Raw genomic sequence first — 16,883 nt, 5'->3', positions numbered from 1 at the left:
TTGGGGTGTAAATTCCTGTCTCAATCTGTTCCTCACTTTCTAGGACAGCTGGGTGGCTGTCAGGGGTGCTCAGCATCCTCTGGAGGAAGGAGAGGACACATCTGGCTCAGTGTCAGTGGATGGGAACGAGGGGTTGTGGCTCTGAGTTATCTTGGGACATCTTCAGAGCTGCCCATCCCCAAGGAACAGCTTGTTTCCTCGAAAACCATCTCTGTGCTGAAAAAAAAAAACACATTAAAAAGGAGCATGTCTGGTAATTTAATCACGTTAAGTGCTCCTAAAATCACGTCTGCACTGCACAGCAGCATGCCAGAGCTCTCTGGAGGAGCAGATGTGGCAGGGTTGGGTGCAGAGAGATGGGGCTGATGCCTCAGGTTTTGGCTTTTATGTTTTTCAGATTCTGTGCTTTTTTAGTGTGTGGGTCTGCGTTTCCTATGAGGGGATGCTGAGCTCTGTGCACAGAGCAGGGACACAAAACAATTCCTGCTCCAGCTGGGCACCAAGGACAAATGATCCCAATCTCAGCCCAGGAGCACAAACCCCGTGGGCTGGAGAGAGAAAAACAAGCAGGGTGGGACTGCAGGGGCTAAAGCTGGGATGGGACAATGAACTGCAAGGTGCAAATGGAGCAGAGCTGATCCCAGGGAGAGACCCCGTGCCCGGCCGGGCATTTTGGGGCCATTTTGGTTCATCTTGGGTTCATTTTGGGGCCATTTTGGTTCATCCTGGGTTCATTTTGGGACCATTTTGGTTCATTTTGGGTTCATTTTGGGACCATTTTGGTTCATCCTGGGTGCAGCCCTGGCTGGGCTCTGGTGCTGCCCAAGGTGGATCCATGGAGGAAATCCTTTGAATAAATCCCTGCTTTATTCTGTAACTCTGCCCAGCCTCTGCTCTGGGTCAGCCTCTCCAAGGCATCAGGGCAAAGGAGGGATTTCTGCAGGAGCAGCCCTTGTCCCCTGAGGGGTGGCACTGTGTCCTCAGCCCCTGGGTGAGGCTGGCAGTGTCCCCTGCCCTGGGGTGGCGTGGGAGCAGGGGCAGTGCTGGCTGTGCTAACGAGGAGCTGCCGTCCCCACCGTGGCTGTGCTCATTATGCACGTCCCTTTCACACCACCCTCATTATTCCCCTGCTATCTAGTGTCATTAAGATATCAAGTTCATTTAGGTACATCCACATTGGCAGTTTAATTATGTCTGGGTACTACTCTGTATTTTATTCATGGACTATCTGGGGGCGGTTGTCAAACACAAGGCCAGGAGATAAAGGTTTGGTGGCTGCAGAATGCTAATGTCCTGCTGGCTCCCTTTTGACAAATACACATGCCAGTTATTGCCAAACTGATTATTTCATTCATTAACACCGCATACATCAGCTCCCTTCACCCGCTATTATTGTGTACATTCATCTTTTCATAAACAATTACCTGACAAAGTTGAGAGAGGCCAGGATTGGGGGATTAATGCCGTGCTGGGAAGTTCCTGGTGTGGGTTAGGAGCAAGGTGCTGGGGGTGTGTAGGACGCTCTGTCGGCCTGATGGCTTCATTAATCAAATTAGGGACAATGGCATGTGGCATGTGTGCCCTGCTTCCCAGCAGCCTGTTTGTGCTGTGCTCCCTCTTGGGCTCCCTGACCAGTTTGTGGTGATGGGGTGGGTGAGGTGGAGCCCAGGGGACCCTGTGGGAAGGCTTGGAGAGCAGCCAGAGCACAATCTGCATTTCTCATTATTATTATTATTATTTTTAATAGTAGTATTACCATGATTATGATGAGGAATATTTGCGTGAAAACAAACACTCTTTGTTTATCGTTTCTGTCTTTTTTCCAGCTTCCTCATGCTGCTTTTTCCAGAATTGGAACCACTAGGGCAGCAAGTGACAATTCCCTTTTGAGCAGCCTGGTGCTGCCCCAAAGGAGAGGGGTCAAACCTGCCTTTGGGGTGTAAATTCCTGTCTCACACTGGAGCAGCTCCCCGGGGACAGCTGGGATGTCTGCAGCTGGAACCCTGTGCAATAGGACTAGGGGTGGTGGTAGGAGTGATCAGGACATCTCGAGTATGTCACCAGCTGGGCCACAAAGCCCCCAGCACGACTTCTTCCTACAGTTTTTGACTGTAAAAACTGGAGATAAAGGAAAAAAAAATATCAGGGAGATGAGAGCAGTGAAGAGTAACCAGAGTGATTCCTGCAGCTTTCCTAGAGATGGAGGTGAGACCCACCAGGAGGGATCACCCACATCTCCAGCTCCTTCTGTCCAGCACAAACCCCGTGGAAGGGATCAGACCTGGAGCTGCTCCCAGCCCTCCCCCTGAACACAGAGCCCACAAGGCTTCAGTGAGGTGTCTTGTTTTATTTCTGTTTTATTTCTGTGTCCCCTCAGCTGTTCCTGCAGGCAGAGTCTCTCCCTGGTGTGGAGGAGGAGCAGCTGCAGGAGGCCACCAATAGTGCCAGGATCAATTCAGCTCCTCACTCAAGCAGACACGCTCCAGAAGCAATGCTTCAGGGGTCACGCTGCTCCAGTGCACGATTTGCAAACTAAATAAAGGATCTGAGTGAGCTTTAAGTGCCTAACTCCCTTAGGCCCCTTTGCAAAAAGCCCCACTGGAGCAACTAAGAAGCTTTCACCGTGCTTTTGCAGGAGCATTAATCCCCCTTGCTATGTCAGGTCTCTTTGATCACACTTCAAAATCTTCATCTCCAGGGGTCCTGCCTGGGCTTTCCAAAGTGGCTTAAGAGCAGGAGACCTGAGCTCCCAAGGCTCAGAATCCTTTTCCAAATCCCTCCTTGCTGGCATGGAGAGATCACACCCCGTGTCCCCCTTCCCTGCAGGGTGGCACCCACCGTGGGTGGTGGGTGGCTGTTGGGTGGGCTCTGGGGTTTAGGGTGCCTGCTGCTCTCCAGAGTGTCAGGCTGGGCTTGGTCAGTTCTTGCTGTGCTGCCTGAGGTGTGCCCAGGGAGGTGTGGTGGAAGAGGAAGGGAGTTTCGTCCTTGGATGCTGAGGAATGCAGGTGAAGGAGGGTTGGTCTTGCTAAGGTGGGCAGCCCTGCCAAAGGAGAGGCTGGAGTCATCCTCAGGAGCCTCCAGCCCCCCTTCAGAGCTGGGTGAGGAACAGCAGCTCCAGGATCCACATGACTCAAGTTGACTTGTGAACCTGAGGTCAATAATCGGGTTTTTTTAATCCATCCATGTTCTGGAGAACACTTTCTTTCTTTTTCTTTTTCTTTTTCTTTTTTTCTTTTTCTTTTTCTTTTTCTTTTTCTTTTTCTTTTTCTTTTTCTTTTTCTTTTTCTTTTTCTTTTTCTTTTTCTTCCTTCCTTCCTTCCTTCCTTCCTTCCTTCCTTCCTTCCTTCCTTCCTTCCTTCCTTCCTTCCTTCCTTCCTTCCTTCCTTCCTTCCTTCCTTCCTTCCTTCCTTCCTTCCTTCCTTCCTTCCTTCCTTCCTTCCTTCCTTCCTTCCTTCCTTCCTTCCTTCCTTCCTTCCTTCCTTCCTTCCTTCCTTCCTTCCTTCCTTCCTTCCTTCCTTCCTTCCTTCCTTCCTTCCTTCCTTCCTTCCTTCCTTCCTTCCTTCCTTCCTTCCTTCCTTCCTTCCTTCCTTCCTTCCTTCCTTCCTTCCTTCCTTCCTTCCTTCCTTCCTTCCTTCCTTCCTTCCTTCCTTCCTTCCTTCCTTCCTTCCTTCCTTCCTTCCTTCCTTCCTTCCTTCCTTCCTTCCTTCCTTCCTTCCTTCCTTCCTTCCTTCCTTCCTTCCTTCCTTCCTTCCTTCCTTCCTTCCTTCCTTCCTTCCTTCCTTCCTTCCTTCCTTCCTTCCTTCCTTCCTTCCTTCCTTCCTTCCTTCCTTCCTTCCTTCCTTCCTTCCTTCCTTCCTTCCTTCCTTCCTTCCTTCCTTCCTTCCTTCCTTCCTTCCAGGGAAGACTGTTTTTCAGCTTTCTGGAGACTTTTACCCCCTTTGCACTTGACTGCTTCGCTCTGGGAATGAAAGCACAGAGCCCTTTCCCAGCCATTAAAGTTTCATTTAGCAAGAGGACAAAGGATTGGCAGAGGAAGGATGAAGAACCACTGCAAGAGTAAACTTGTGTGACTCTGTGTATTTTAGATCACAGCCTGAGGTCAGGCTCCCTTTTTTGTAATACAAATAAAGGTTTTTTTGGCCATGCAGCAGCAGGAGGTGTGTAGTGATACATTAAAAAAGTCACTTCTCAGCATAATTTAAGGAACAACCTCTGTTCTCCACGGTGAGGTCCTTTGAGGTGTCTGGGTGTTTCATAAAACCCCCAGCAGGCACAGACACACACACAGATGTGCACACACAGCAGCCCAGGGCACGCCACAGGAATCTCCAAAACTTTATCACAATCTCTGCTGAGGACTCCACAACAATGTCCTGGCTGACAGATCCTTTTACCTCTGCTGATAAGGGAGAAAATCCATCTCCTTGCTCCCCAGACCCCAGCAGCCAGTTCATCATCTCCAGAGACACAAGGGTGTCCAGGTGTGGCTGGAGAAGTCCCCAGCCTGCTGCATCCACTGCCCATCTCCAATATTATTTCTCTACCTTCAGCTGCCTTAATTTAGCTGGTTTAGTCCCTGCACTCATTTTCAGTCTCTGGAATTTGGTGGCATTTCTTCAGAGGGAAGGAGAATGGAGGAATGATGGGTTTGTTGGTTTTTCTTTTGTTTTGTTTTGTGTTTTTTTCACAAATCACCTCAATATAGTGTTTTTTCTGTGTCCTTCCCATTTTCAGACAACATTTTATTCCCTTTTATGTTGTCTGCAGCTTCTCAACCACCACCCCTGTCTCCAGCTCCATTTCCCACCCTAACTCCTCTCCATCCTTCTCCTTTTCCATGGGGGGAGCAGTGAGTGTGCCTGGCCTGCCCAGGCACCAAGGAAAAATGAGGCAGACATGGAAAACGAGCAAATTGCATTATGTATTGCAGGCAATAATGCAGCTCCCAGGGGACAGAGATAATGTAGGGAGAGACAAAGGAACAACAGTTTTTGCTGGCCTGAGCACTCACTTGATTGTGGCCTTTCTGGAATTATTCCTGACTTCTCCTGGGTGATTGCTTGTGTCACTTTTTTGACTTTTCACTTTTGTCAGGCTTGAATCGAGCCCCAGGGTATTGTATTTGTGGGGGGCAGGAAGGATAAATCTGACCCTGTGTTCTCAGAAGGCTGATTTATTATTTTATGATATAATACATTAAAGAATGCTATAGTAAACTATACTAAAGAATACAGAAAGGATAATTACAGAGTGCTAAAAAGATAATAATGAAAACTCCTGACTCTCCAGAGCCCTGACACAGCTTGGCCCTGACTGGCCAAAGAGTGAAAACAACTCCCAGCAGAATGCAATGGAACAATCACCTGTGGGTGAACAATCTCCAAACACATTTGAACACATTTTGAAGCTTCTCTTCTCTTCTCTTCTCTTCTCTTCTCTTCTCTTCTCTTCTCTTCTCTTCTCTTCTCTTCTCTTCTCTTCTCTTCTCTTCTCTTCTCTTCTCTTCTCTTCTCTTCTCTTCTCTTCTCTTCTCTTCTCTTCTCTTCTCTTCTCTTCTCTTCTCTTCTCTTTTCTCTTTCTCTTCTCTTCTCTTCTCTTCTCTTCTCTTCTCTCCTTCTCCTCTCCTTCCCTTCTCCTCTCCTCTCTTCTCCTCCTCTCCTTCTCCCTCTTCTCCTCTCTCTTTCTCCTTCTCTCCTTCTCTTTCTCTCCCTCTCCCTCCCCTTTCTTTATCTCTTTTGCTTTTTCCATCCTGCCTTTCCACCTTTCTGAGACATAAGCAAATTCCAGGAAGGCATCAGTTGTCTTTAACACCCAGAGGAAAAATCGAAGGGAAGGGTTCAATTACCCACATGAAAAATGAGTCTCCTAACAGAGCTCTATCCATTTGCTAGTTGTGCTTGTTTTAAAACTGAATTATAGAGACTGCACATTTTTCCAGAGACAAATGCATTAATTTTTCTCCAAACAGACAAGAGAGAAGCAGAGGGAAAATAAGATAATAAGAGTTTCCACAGTGATTTATATGCCTTTGTGAAAAATAATGGGGGCAGGCAGCAGTGTGCTCCAGCAGCTGGGAGGAAGGGGCAGGGGGGTGGCAGGGACAACTGCAAGGAAAACTGCCAGAAGTCCGAGTCTGATTGTTGATTTTAGATGATATAAGATCACTTTATGTCTCTGACTGGCTTGAAAAATCTCTCTTCCTCTCTCTCTCTCTATATATATACACACATATAAAATACAGACCATATGATGCACTTAAAGGCAGCCCAGCCTGTGTGTTTATACAGGAAAGGATTGTGTTTCTGGCCGACCTCTCCCCAGCCCTCCTTCTTCTGACCAAGGATAAACTGGGACCTTTAGAAAACAAAGTGGTGGCTGCAATTTTTAACAGATTTGCTCTTGTATATATTTATACAGGGCAGGCAAGCCCTTCCCCAGGGCAGTCTGCTTGTGCCTGTGGGCAGAAACCAGGGGGGTTGAGTTTATTTTTTTTTTATATCTGTTCACTTTGGTTTGATTTATATGGTAAAAGAGATATTTTTATTATAGTGCACAGTAAATTGGGTTTCTTTATTGCTCATGAGAGCTGTTTCCCAAAATTGGACTATTTATATAGTGCACTGATTGCAATGTATTTCTGATCTTGATGTCTAACTGTAGGGAATAAAAAAAAAAATTACAGAAAATCAGATTTTTTTTTAAGAAAACCTGCAACTTGTCTTGAAATAAGATTAAACTTTTCTTGAGAGGATGATGTGGCTCTCAGCAGCTCCCAGGAAATCATCTTGGTTTGGTGACTAAAGACTTTTGGTGGGAATTGGAGGCTCTGGGAGGTTTTGAAGCAGTTTTGTGGTTTGTCCATTGGTGTAATCCACAGGAAACACATCCGTGGGGCCAAAGGCCACCCTGGCTGTGCTTCCTCCACTGATGTTTCTCTGCAATTACAGGAATGATTCAATGAATTAATTCCCAGTTGGTTTCCCAGCAGAAAATCCTGCAGCCTTCAGATGGATGCGAGAGTGGAGGGAAACGATGCTTTAAAGCAAATCTTAAATCCATTCCAGGGCAGATGGTTAATTGTGTAGTTCAATTTATTTGCCTAATGCAAATCATGTCCCATTTGCCCATGGCGCCAGGAGAACCAGATTCCTGTTTGTTTTTGCTCAAAGCTGAATTTTCAGGGAACATTCTGCAGCTCCCATATGAACCTCCCATTTATGGCCTCAAAGGAGGATGACTTGCACACAGGACAAGCAGCATGGAAAGGTGCTGGGATGAGAAATAAGAACCCAGATTCCTGTTTGTTTTTGCTCAAAGCTGAATTTTCAGGGTACATTCTGCAGCTCCCACATGAACCTTTCATTTATGGCCTCAAAGGAGGATGAGTTGCACACAGGACAGGCAGGGGTTCCCATGGAAAGGTGCTGGGATGGGGATAAGCTGCCAACACCCTGTTGGTTTGCAAAATTCAGCCTCTGATGCTCATGGCTCCAGAGCTTTGAAGGTGCTTTGGCCTCCTCTTTTCCCATTCCCAGGGTCTGTGGGGTGGATTCCTGCCCTGGGCCAGGAGGGAGTTTCTCAGGGAACTTCCCAAAAGGGCCTAATTGAAGCCTGTAGAGATTTTTTTTCACAGATTCATGGCTTTTCAAAGGAGAAATTTGCATATTAATAAGAAGCTGTTCAGACTGATTGGCTTAATGTGTTTGGTGTAAGTATAATTAAATGTCAAGGGAAATATATCATGAAGTAATGGAGCTAGAGTTAATTTATCAAAAAAAAAAAAAAAGAATCCTGAAGAGGGAGACACTTCCAATAACAAACAGTTCTTTAACCTTCCTCCTTAAGATGATTTGCTTAGTCAGGGCTGAAATATTTGGTCTTGGAGATCCTTGAGTGAGAGAGACATGAGGTTGGTTTGGGGATGGAAGTTTTTCCATACTCTCCCAATTACAGAGCCTTCTGTCCTGGCTCAGCATTTTTTTTAGATCCTGCACTGCATTAGTGCATAACTCTAAACTCCATATAAAGTGCCAGCTACTGCCTGCACATTTTGGTCAGACAGAACAATCCCCCAACCCTGGCACAGAAGGATCCTTTAGAAGATGCCAGGTGGTGTCACCATTCCCACACAGAGGATGGACACGTGTTGAAGGGGCTGTGACCAAGAGCCCTGGGGCTCTTCATCCCTGGGGCTCTTCATCCCTGGAGCTCTTCATCCCTGGGGCTCTTCATCCCTGGGGCTCTTCATCCCTCTGGCTCTTCATCCCTCGGCTCTTCATCCCTGGGGCTCTTCATCCCTGGGCTCTTCATCCCTGGGCTCTTCATCCCTGGGGCTCTTCATCCCTGGAGCTCTTCATCCCTGGAGCTCTTCATCCCTGGGGCTCTTCATCCCTGGAGCTCTTCATCCCTGGGGCTCTTCATCCCTGGGGTTCATCCCTGGGGCTCTTCATCCCTGGAGCTCTTCATCCCTGGGGCTCTTCATCCCTCGGCTCTTCATCCCTGGAGCTCTTCATCCCTGGGCTCTTCATCCCTGGGCTCTTCATCCCTGGGGCTCTTCATCCCTGGAGCTCTTCATCCCTGGAGCTCTTCATCCCTGGGGCTCTTCATCCCTCTGGCTCTTCATCCCTGGGGTTCTTCATCCCTGGGGCTCTTCATCTGTTCCTGGAGCTCTTCATCCCTGGAGCTCTTCATCCCTGGGGTTCTTCATCCCTGGGGCTCTTCATCCCTGGAGCTCTTCATCCCTGGGGCTCTTCATCTGTTCCTGGAGCTCTTCATCCCTGGAGCTCTTCATCCCTGGGGTTCTTCATCCCTGGGGCTTTTCATCCCTGGGGCTCTTCATCTGTTCCTGGTGGGCAGAGGGCTGGGATTTACCAGCAGTTAGCCACTGGAGAGAAAACAGCTCTGGAATACCCCTTCTCCAGAGGAGCTGGAGGTGCCACCTGTGATTGCCTCAGCTGCAATGAGTTTCTTGTTCCAGCAGAGAAAATCAATGCCTTGCAGGGCTAATGACCCCAGGGAGTTTCTGCCTGTCAGTAGCACTTAGGCACTGCTGCTCTCCAGATGTGCTTTCCAGCAGGGTGCTGGATTTTTTGGGGACCTCTGGGCACAGTTTCCTCTCCCAGGCTGGTGATGGGATGCTGGGACACGGGCATCACCTCTCAGCACGAGGAGGCCCCTGGGCACTGTGCTGCCCCCAGAGCAGCGGCCCAGCCCGTCAATAATTCATCAGAGCAATTAGAGAGAGGGTTTGCGTGCTGTCCTGAGCTCTGATCCACACGCTCTCCATCCCAGGAGGGCAGGGGGTGGTGAGCAGAGCCCCCTCCTCGTGTGCCCTGCTGCCCCTCCCTGCGCTGCCCCAGCCTCTGCAGCCAGGGCAGGGGCACCTTGGCACCTGTCCCCCTCTTCTGGGGGTGCTTCCAAGCCTTCTGCTCTCTGCATTCTTCTAACAAGCGTTCTCACACGCTTTTCTGTAAATAAAATGGGTTAAAAACATTGGTTTGCGTTCTTTTCTGGAGGAGGAGGGGAAATTTGATGGACTGTGGGTTGGTCCAGTGTCACTGGAGAGGTGGCACTGTCACCCTCCAATCCACTGCCACTTTTAAAACTCTATAAATATTGAAATCAAAAATTAAACTGCCCTTATTTTTACCTTGGAGGTTCCAGTGTCCTCGTTGCTTTATTTCGTGTCCTAGAGTGACAGACCCCAAGGGGAGTGACCCCATGGGCAGTGACACCAAGGGGAGTGACACCAATCAAGCAATCACCTGTTGGTCAACAATCTCCAGACCACATTCCAAAGCAGCAAACACAGGGAGAAGCAGTCAGATAATTATTGTTTTCATTTCTCTCTGAGGCTTCTCAGCTCCCCAGGAGAAGAATCCTGGGCAAAGAGGATTTTTCAGCAAATGTGACAGTGACAGGAGGGAGCTCACTGCCCTGGGCACAGGGACCATGCCAGGGGGGCAGGACATCCTGAGGGAGCAAAGGGAATTGTTTCTAGGGATTGTTTCCTGACAGTGGGAGTGAGGCAGTGCTGCTGGACACCTTTCTGACCACAGGCAAGGGAAAAACCCCCAAATATTTCAGCAGGTGACACCCTCATCCTGCATGGCTTGCAATGCTTCCATGGGGATGGAAGAGCAGAGACAAAGGAAATTCCAAGGCCCCTGACTTGTCTTGTGAGGGTGCAGCATCCTCTGAGAGGTGGCAGTTGTACCACAGATCCCTCCAATGACGCCAGAATTTCCCTGAGCTTTATCTTTGTGCAGAGAGAATGCCTCTGCAGCAGGATGGGTAAGGAGAGCAGACACCCAGGGCTCCTTGTCCTCTCCCAGGGCTTTTCCTGCCTCTTGTTTTGCTCCAAGCTCAGCTTAATCCATCCTCATTAAAATCAGTGGCAAGAGTGTCCTTTTGCTGTTGGGTTTGATTTTACATCCAACACCACAATGACTGATTTTCTTTTTTCCTTGCAGACCTCTCTGATCTTTGGCCCCTCTCCTTTCAGCTTCCTCAATCTCACAGCTTTTCTTGGAAGTATTTTTTTTTTCTAATTTCTCTCAGTTTCCTGAAATGCATCTTTCCATGTATTGATTTCACCTGAGATCTGAAGGAAGGCAGAGCAGGAGGCTCAGCTGACTCCCATGCACACTCACAGCTCATCAAAGCAAACACAGAGCCTTGTGAGAGCTGCTGGGGCAGCACAGCCCCTGGGCTTAGCAGCTGGCCTCATGGGAGGGAGGAATTAATCTCTTTAGGCAGCACTTTTGAATTTATACATCCATCCACGCTCCTGGTTACATGGAGTTATCACTCCTGCTAGAGCATCTTTCTTTTCAATCATCTCCTGAACACGCTGTAATGGCACTTCTGGGAGTGTGGGCTGGAGCTGGGGGAAGGGGAGTGCTGGTGAGAGCTGGGTTTGGGTTTTTTATAAATTCCTGCTTAAAATGATTTGGAAGAAAAAGAGAGATGGCAGGGTGTGGGAAGCCAGGAAATTCCTCTGGCTGCTCTGGAGGGCTCCAGACCCTGGCAGGGGGCTCAGAGACCTTGCACAGAGCCTAAGACACCTGTGCCTTTGATTTTAGCCCATGGACAAAATTACCAGCCTGACATGAAGATTTACACGCCACGAGAGTTTAAGTAAAATAATAGTTAGTTTGTCATGGGGTGGAAAAGTAGAATTTTGGGGATTTAGAAGGGGGGTTCAGAAGCCAAGATGGAGGAATCTGGGCATGTCCTGTCCTTCTTCTTGCCCTCCATCTTCTGTGTGATGGTGACACTTCTGGATTGGTTTAGAGTAGAGACAGACTGTCTAACACAGGTTAGAGGTATTGGGAAGTTATTGTAAATAAAATACAGGTAGTTGTTAGTATAAAAAGATAACACCACCTCAAGGGCAGGGACTGTGCCCCAACCCGATCTGCTGGACAGATCTTAGCAGGTCAGAGAGAGAATATTAGAGATAACAATGAATAAACAACCTTGGAAACCAGAGCTGAAGAATCCTGACTCCTTCTTCGATTGCAGGACTGGGAAAAAGAGACTTTCTGACACCTGGGGGTCATCCTGAGCACAGAGACTCCAAGAGTGGGGGAAGAAGAAGAAGATGACAAAGTAGAAGAAGAAGATGAAGAAGAAGAAGAAGATGACAAAGTAGAAGAAGACGAAGAAGAAGATAAAGAAGAAGAAGAAGATGAAGAAGAAAAGAAGATGAAGAAGAAGATGAAGAAGAAAAGAAGATGAAGAAGAAGATGAAGAAGAAAAGAAGATGAAGAAGAAGATGAAGAAGATAGATGATGAAGAAGAAGAAGATGATGAAGAACAAGAAGATGAAGAAAAAGATGACGAAGAAGATGAAGATGACGAAGAAGAAGATGAAGAAGATAGATGATGAAGAAGAAGAAGAAGAAGAAGAAGAAGAAGAAGAAGAAGAAGAAGAAGAAGAAGAAGGAGTTTCTGGTGGCAGCAGGGGCCCAGGGAGCAGCACACACCCCTCTGGGGCTGTGAGTGAGGTTGCCCCAAGCCAGGATGCTGGCTGTGCCTCAGTTTCTCTTGGTTCCATAGCTCCATGATGGAGAAGGCTCTGTGTTTCCCCAGGGCTGCCAGCCCTGTCACATGCCTGTCACCACCGTGTCTGGCTCCTTCCTGGAGGCACAATTCTGGCACTGTTTCTGGGGAGAAGTCAGAGATGAAGCAAGCCCCCTCAGACAGTTCATTTTCCCTCTCTGCCCTGCTGCTCCACCCTGTCTAGAGGGTCCCATCCACCCTGGGACCTTGTTGCATTTCTGGGAGCAGATCTGGCCCTTCCTTGCCCTTTTCCACAGCACCCAAGCTGATTGCAGAGCCGTGGGGCTCTTTCAGAAAGAGCAGCAATTTTTAAATAACAGTTTTCCCTGCAATGACCCCTTCAGTGGCAGCACTTAAAAACAGCACTTGCCACCATGACAGACTTCCTTTCCCACCCCTGCCTCAGGCTGGGCTCTCCAGATCCCAGCCAGACCCTGGACATTCCTCCAGAGGAAAATCAAGCTGCAGCAAAGCTGCTGAGCAGGGAAAAGCTGACAGAGGCAGATTTCCCCTTTGCAGTTTGCTTTAAGGGGTTTGTTATTACATCCATGGGCAGCTCATCCCAAGCCATGAAAGCAGAGAGGGTCCTTGGGTGCTCTAAAACCGCATTATTGTCAGTGGTGATTCCCTTTGTCTTCACATCTTCAGGATGTGTGGGACATCTTTCATCCTCCTCAGCTTGCTCATTCCCCAGCCTGAATGTCCCAAATTCTTGGAGTTTCCCCCAGACAGAACCCCTCAGCAAAGGTTTGACTTCTCTGGGAGCACATCTTTGCTCAGCCCCTGTGTGAGGTGGTTGCAAAGGGAATTGCTTTAGGAAGGGCCATTCCTTGCTCTCTCATTTGTAACATAACAGCCTGGGGTTTGGTTATTATTGCTGTTTTTAGCTGCTGTTGGCTTTTCATTGTTGCTTTTTTTGATAGATGGCTTCAATTTTGCTGGCATATTGCTCAGGTTTGCAAAGCAGATGCTGCTGCTGCTGCTGCAGGACGGTGGCAGCGAGGCGGGCAGGGAGCAGCTGGTCACATACGGGGTCAGGGCCAAGGGGGCAGGGTGTGGGGGGCTGCAGCTGCCAGGAGAGCTGCTGGTGGCATGGGGGTGAACCCCCCAGGCATCCCCCAGCCCCCCTGGGAAGGACAGGAGCGTGGGAAGATCAGCTGTGGAGAGGGAAACTGCTGAGGATGGATTTGTGTGTCCCCACGTGATGGGGTGGGAATCTGGTGTTTTGTGGATGCTCTTGAGAAGGCTGAGCTAGAACTGAGGCTGGGCAGAGTCCCAGAATAAAGCAGGGATTTATCCAAAGGATCTCCTCCATGGATCCACCTTGGGCAGCACCAGAGCCCAGCCAGGGCTGCACCCAAGATGACCCAAAATGGCCCCAAAATGCCCGGCCGGGCACGGGGTCTCTCCCTGGGATCAGTTCTGCTCCATTTGCACCTTGCAGTTCATTGTCCCATCCCAGCTTTAGCCCCTGCAGCCCCACCCTGCTTGTTTTTCTCTCTCCAGCCCACGGGGTTTGTGCTCCTGGGCTGAGATTTGGGTCATTTGTCCTTGGTGCCCAGCTGGAGCAGGAATTGTTTTGTCTCCCTGCTCTGTGCAGAGAGCTCAGCATCTCTCCTGATGAGAAGCTCAGATTTACACACTGAAGCAGCACAGAATGTGAAAAATAGAAAAGCCAAAACCTGAGAGCATCAGTGGGTCTGGGAGTGGTGCAGGAGTGATGTGTGTGAGGGGTGGGATGTGGTGTGGCATGCTGGAGGGATGAGGAGGACGGGGAGAGGAGCTGGGCATCACCTGCTCCTGTGGCTCCTGCACCTTCCTGCTGTGCCTTGTTTAACATGAAGGAGCTCAGGGTATCCAGCCACCAAATCCTGTGGCTCTTCAGCAAATCACACCCAATCCTGGCCCAGGAGGGCTCTGAACTCTCAAGGGGACCATGGAGCAGAGGGACCCTGGCCCGAGCCCCAAACCCCTTCCCAGTTCACTCTAGGAAAGCTTCCCAAAGCAGCTGCTGTGTGGGATGCCTTTGGGTGAAAGAAGGAAATTGCTGAGGTCAGGGGGCTGAGGTTGCACATTTTTACGTGGCACCAACTTGCTGCCTCCTTGGAAATCCCAAAAAATAAATTCTTGCATCCTGTCCCTTGAAAATTCCCCTGTCCTACAGGAAGGGAGTGTTGTTACTCCAGGAATTCAGTGTTATTCCAGGGAATTTAAGCCTCTGTGCAGGAAACCCCAATGTGGGCAGGGAGGAATTTAAAGGGGTGGAGCATTGGGATGGTTGAGATGTGCTGTGTTCCTGCCACGGCAAGAAGGGAGGTGGGATCCCACCCAGAACCAGAGCACACAGCCTCGAGCTGCACCAAGGGAAGTACAGGTTGGATATTAGGAAAAAGTTTTTCACAGAAAGGTGATAAAGTTCTGGAATGTTCTGCCCGGGGAGGTGGTGCAGTCCCCATCCCTGGGTGTGTTTAACAAAGTCTGGATGTGGCACTGGGGGCCAGGGTTTGGTTGAGGAGTTGGGGCTGGATTGGACTCCATGATCCTGAAGGTCTTTTCCAACCCAGTGATTCTGTGAATTCTGTGTGGATGCAGTGAAATCAGGTGTAATTCCAGGTAAATGGGCAGTGAAAGGAAGTGGGAAATAAAGGACGAGCTCAGGTGTTTGCAGGATTCATTAAATTGTTTTCATTAAACTGAATCTGCCCTGCACTCACTCTTGCTCACAACTGTGATGGTGTTCTCAGGGGTCCCAGGGTGAGGGAAGAGACAAGAAAGTTGACTCTGTGTTTAGAAGGCTTGATTTATTATTTTATTATATATATTATATTAAAAACTGTATTAAAAGACTAGAAGAAAGGATTTCATCAGAAGGCTGGCTAAGAATAGGAAAGGAATGAATAACAAAGGTTTGTCTCTGACTGAGACAGTCTGGACAGCTGGACTGGGATTGGCCATTAATTAGAAACAACCACATGAGACCAATCCCAGACCCACCTGTGGCATCCTACAGCAGCAGACAATCATTGTTTGCATTTTGTTCCTGAGGCCTCTCAGCTTCTCAGGAGGAAAAATCCTAAGGAAAGGATTTTTTATAAAACATGTTGGTGACACACAACTGCCCAGAACTGCACCCATCCCTGATTCTCCCTGCACCCATCCCTGATTCTCCCTGCACCCATCCCTGATTCTCTCTGCACCCATCCCTGATTCTCCCTGCACCCATCCCTGATTCTCCCTGCACCCATCCCTGATTCTCCCTGCACCCATCCCTGATTCTCCCTGCACCCATCCCTGATTCTCCCTGCACCCATCCCTGATTCTCCCTGCACCCATCCCTGATTCTCCCTTCACCCATCCCTGATTCTCTCTGCACCCATCCCTGATTCTCTCTGCACCCATCCCTGATTCTCTCTGCACCTGATTCTCTCTGCACCCATCCCTGATTCTCTCTACACCCATCCCTGATTCTCTCTGATTCTCTCTGCACCCATCCCTGATTCTCTCTGCACCCATCCCTGATTCTCTCTGACTCTCTCTGCACCCATCCCTGATTCTCTCTGCACCCATCCCTGATTCTCTCTGATTCTCTCTGCACCCATCTCTGATTCTCTCTGCACCCATCTCTGATTCTCTCTGCACCCATCCCTGATTCTCTCTGATTCTCTCTGCACCCATCCCTGATTCTCTCTGCACCCATCCCTGATTCTCTCTGCACCCATCCCTGATTCTCTCTGCAGCCATCCCTGATTCTCTCTGACTGTCCCGTGACAGTCCCACACACACCTGGCCCTGACAGGCCAAGGGAACAAAACATCCTCACTGTGGGTGAGTCTCCAAATTGCATTCTGCTTCAGCACAGCACAGGCACAGCCAGAGGGATAAGAATTGTGTTTTCCTTCTTCCCTGCTTGTCCCACAGCTCCTCTCTGCTCAGAGGGCCTGTGAATACCACCCATTTTGGCACTGACATGTCCCTCATTCCCCCTCTGCAGGGAGCTGATGCCCAGGACCCTGGAGGGGCAGATCACCATGGAGAAGACCCCCAGCTACTTTGTCACCAAGGAGGCCCCAGCCCGCATCTCCTCCATGTGCAAGGGCACCAAGCTGATCGTGGTGGTGCGCGACCCCGTCACCAGAGCCATCTCGGACTACACCCAGACGCTCTCCAAGAAGCCTGACATCCCCACCTTCGAGAGCCTGACCTTCAAAAACAGGACTACAGGCCTCATTGACACCTCGTGGAGCGCCATCCAGATCGGCATCTACGCCAAGCACCTGGAGAACTGGCTGCTGCACTTCCCCATCGGGCAGATCCTCTTCGTCAGCGGGGAGCGGCTGATCCGCGACCCCGCGGGGGAGCTGGGCAGGGTCCAGGACTTTCTGGGCCTCAAGAGGATCATCACGGACAAACACTTCTACTTCAACAAGACCAAGGGCTTCCCGTGCCTGAAGAAGGCGGAGGGCAGCAGCAAACCCCACTGCCTGGGCAAGACCAAAGGCAGGACCCACCCTGACATCGACCAGGAGGTGGTGCGGAGGCTGCGGGACTTCTACCGGCCCTTCAACATGAAGTTCTACCAGATGACAGGGCAGGACTTTGGCTGGGACTGAGGCTGAGAGAAATAATTTAAGAAAAGGAAAATATAATATAATATATATATATTTTTTTTACGTATCAGTAGAGAGGCGGGGACGGCGGGAAATACGAAATACGGAGAGAAAAAACAAATAATAGCTGTGCTGAAACATGGTTTGCTTTTTTGGTTTTTTTGTTTTTACACTGCTTTGTTTCCTTTCTTCCCTCAGAGAAGAGGTGCT

At 49.3% G+C, this 16,883-nt stretch overlaps 1 protein-coding gene across 1 annotated transcript in view; it reads left to right on the top strand.

Annotated features, from left to right (window-relative positions):
* The window catches only part of LOC311160992 (heparan sulfate glucosamine 3-O-sulfotransferase 3A1-like), a gene marked incomplete at both ends in the record, with an annotated part of 30,718 nt that extends 14,042 nt beyond the window's left edge, over positions 1–16,676 (top strand). Inside the window, one exon of the mRNA XM_084218218.1 lies at positions 16,058–16,676. Coding sequence (XP_084074344.1) covers positions 16,058–16,676 — 619 coding nt within the window. The remainder of the gene's footprint in view (positions 1–16,057) is intronic.
* Positions 16,677–16,883: the final 207 nt, after the last annotated feature.

Source organism: Fringilla coelebs (assembly GCF_963513975.1).
Source record: "Fringilla coelebs genome assembly, chromosome: 19".
In the NCBI taxonomy this organism is placed as follows: Eukaryota; Metazoa; Chordata; class Aves; order Passeriformes; family Fringillidae; genus Fringilla; species Fringilla coelebs.
Note: the sequence above shows the minus strand (reverse complement) of the source record. Positions and strands in the feature narration are given on the sequence as shown.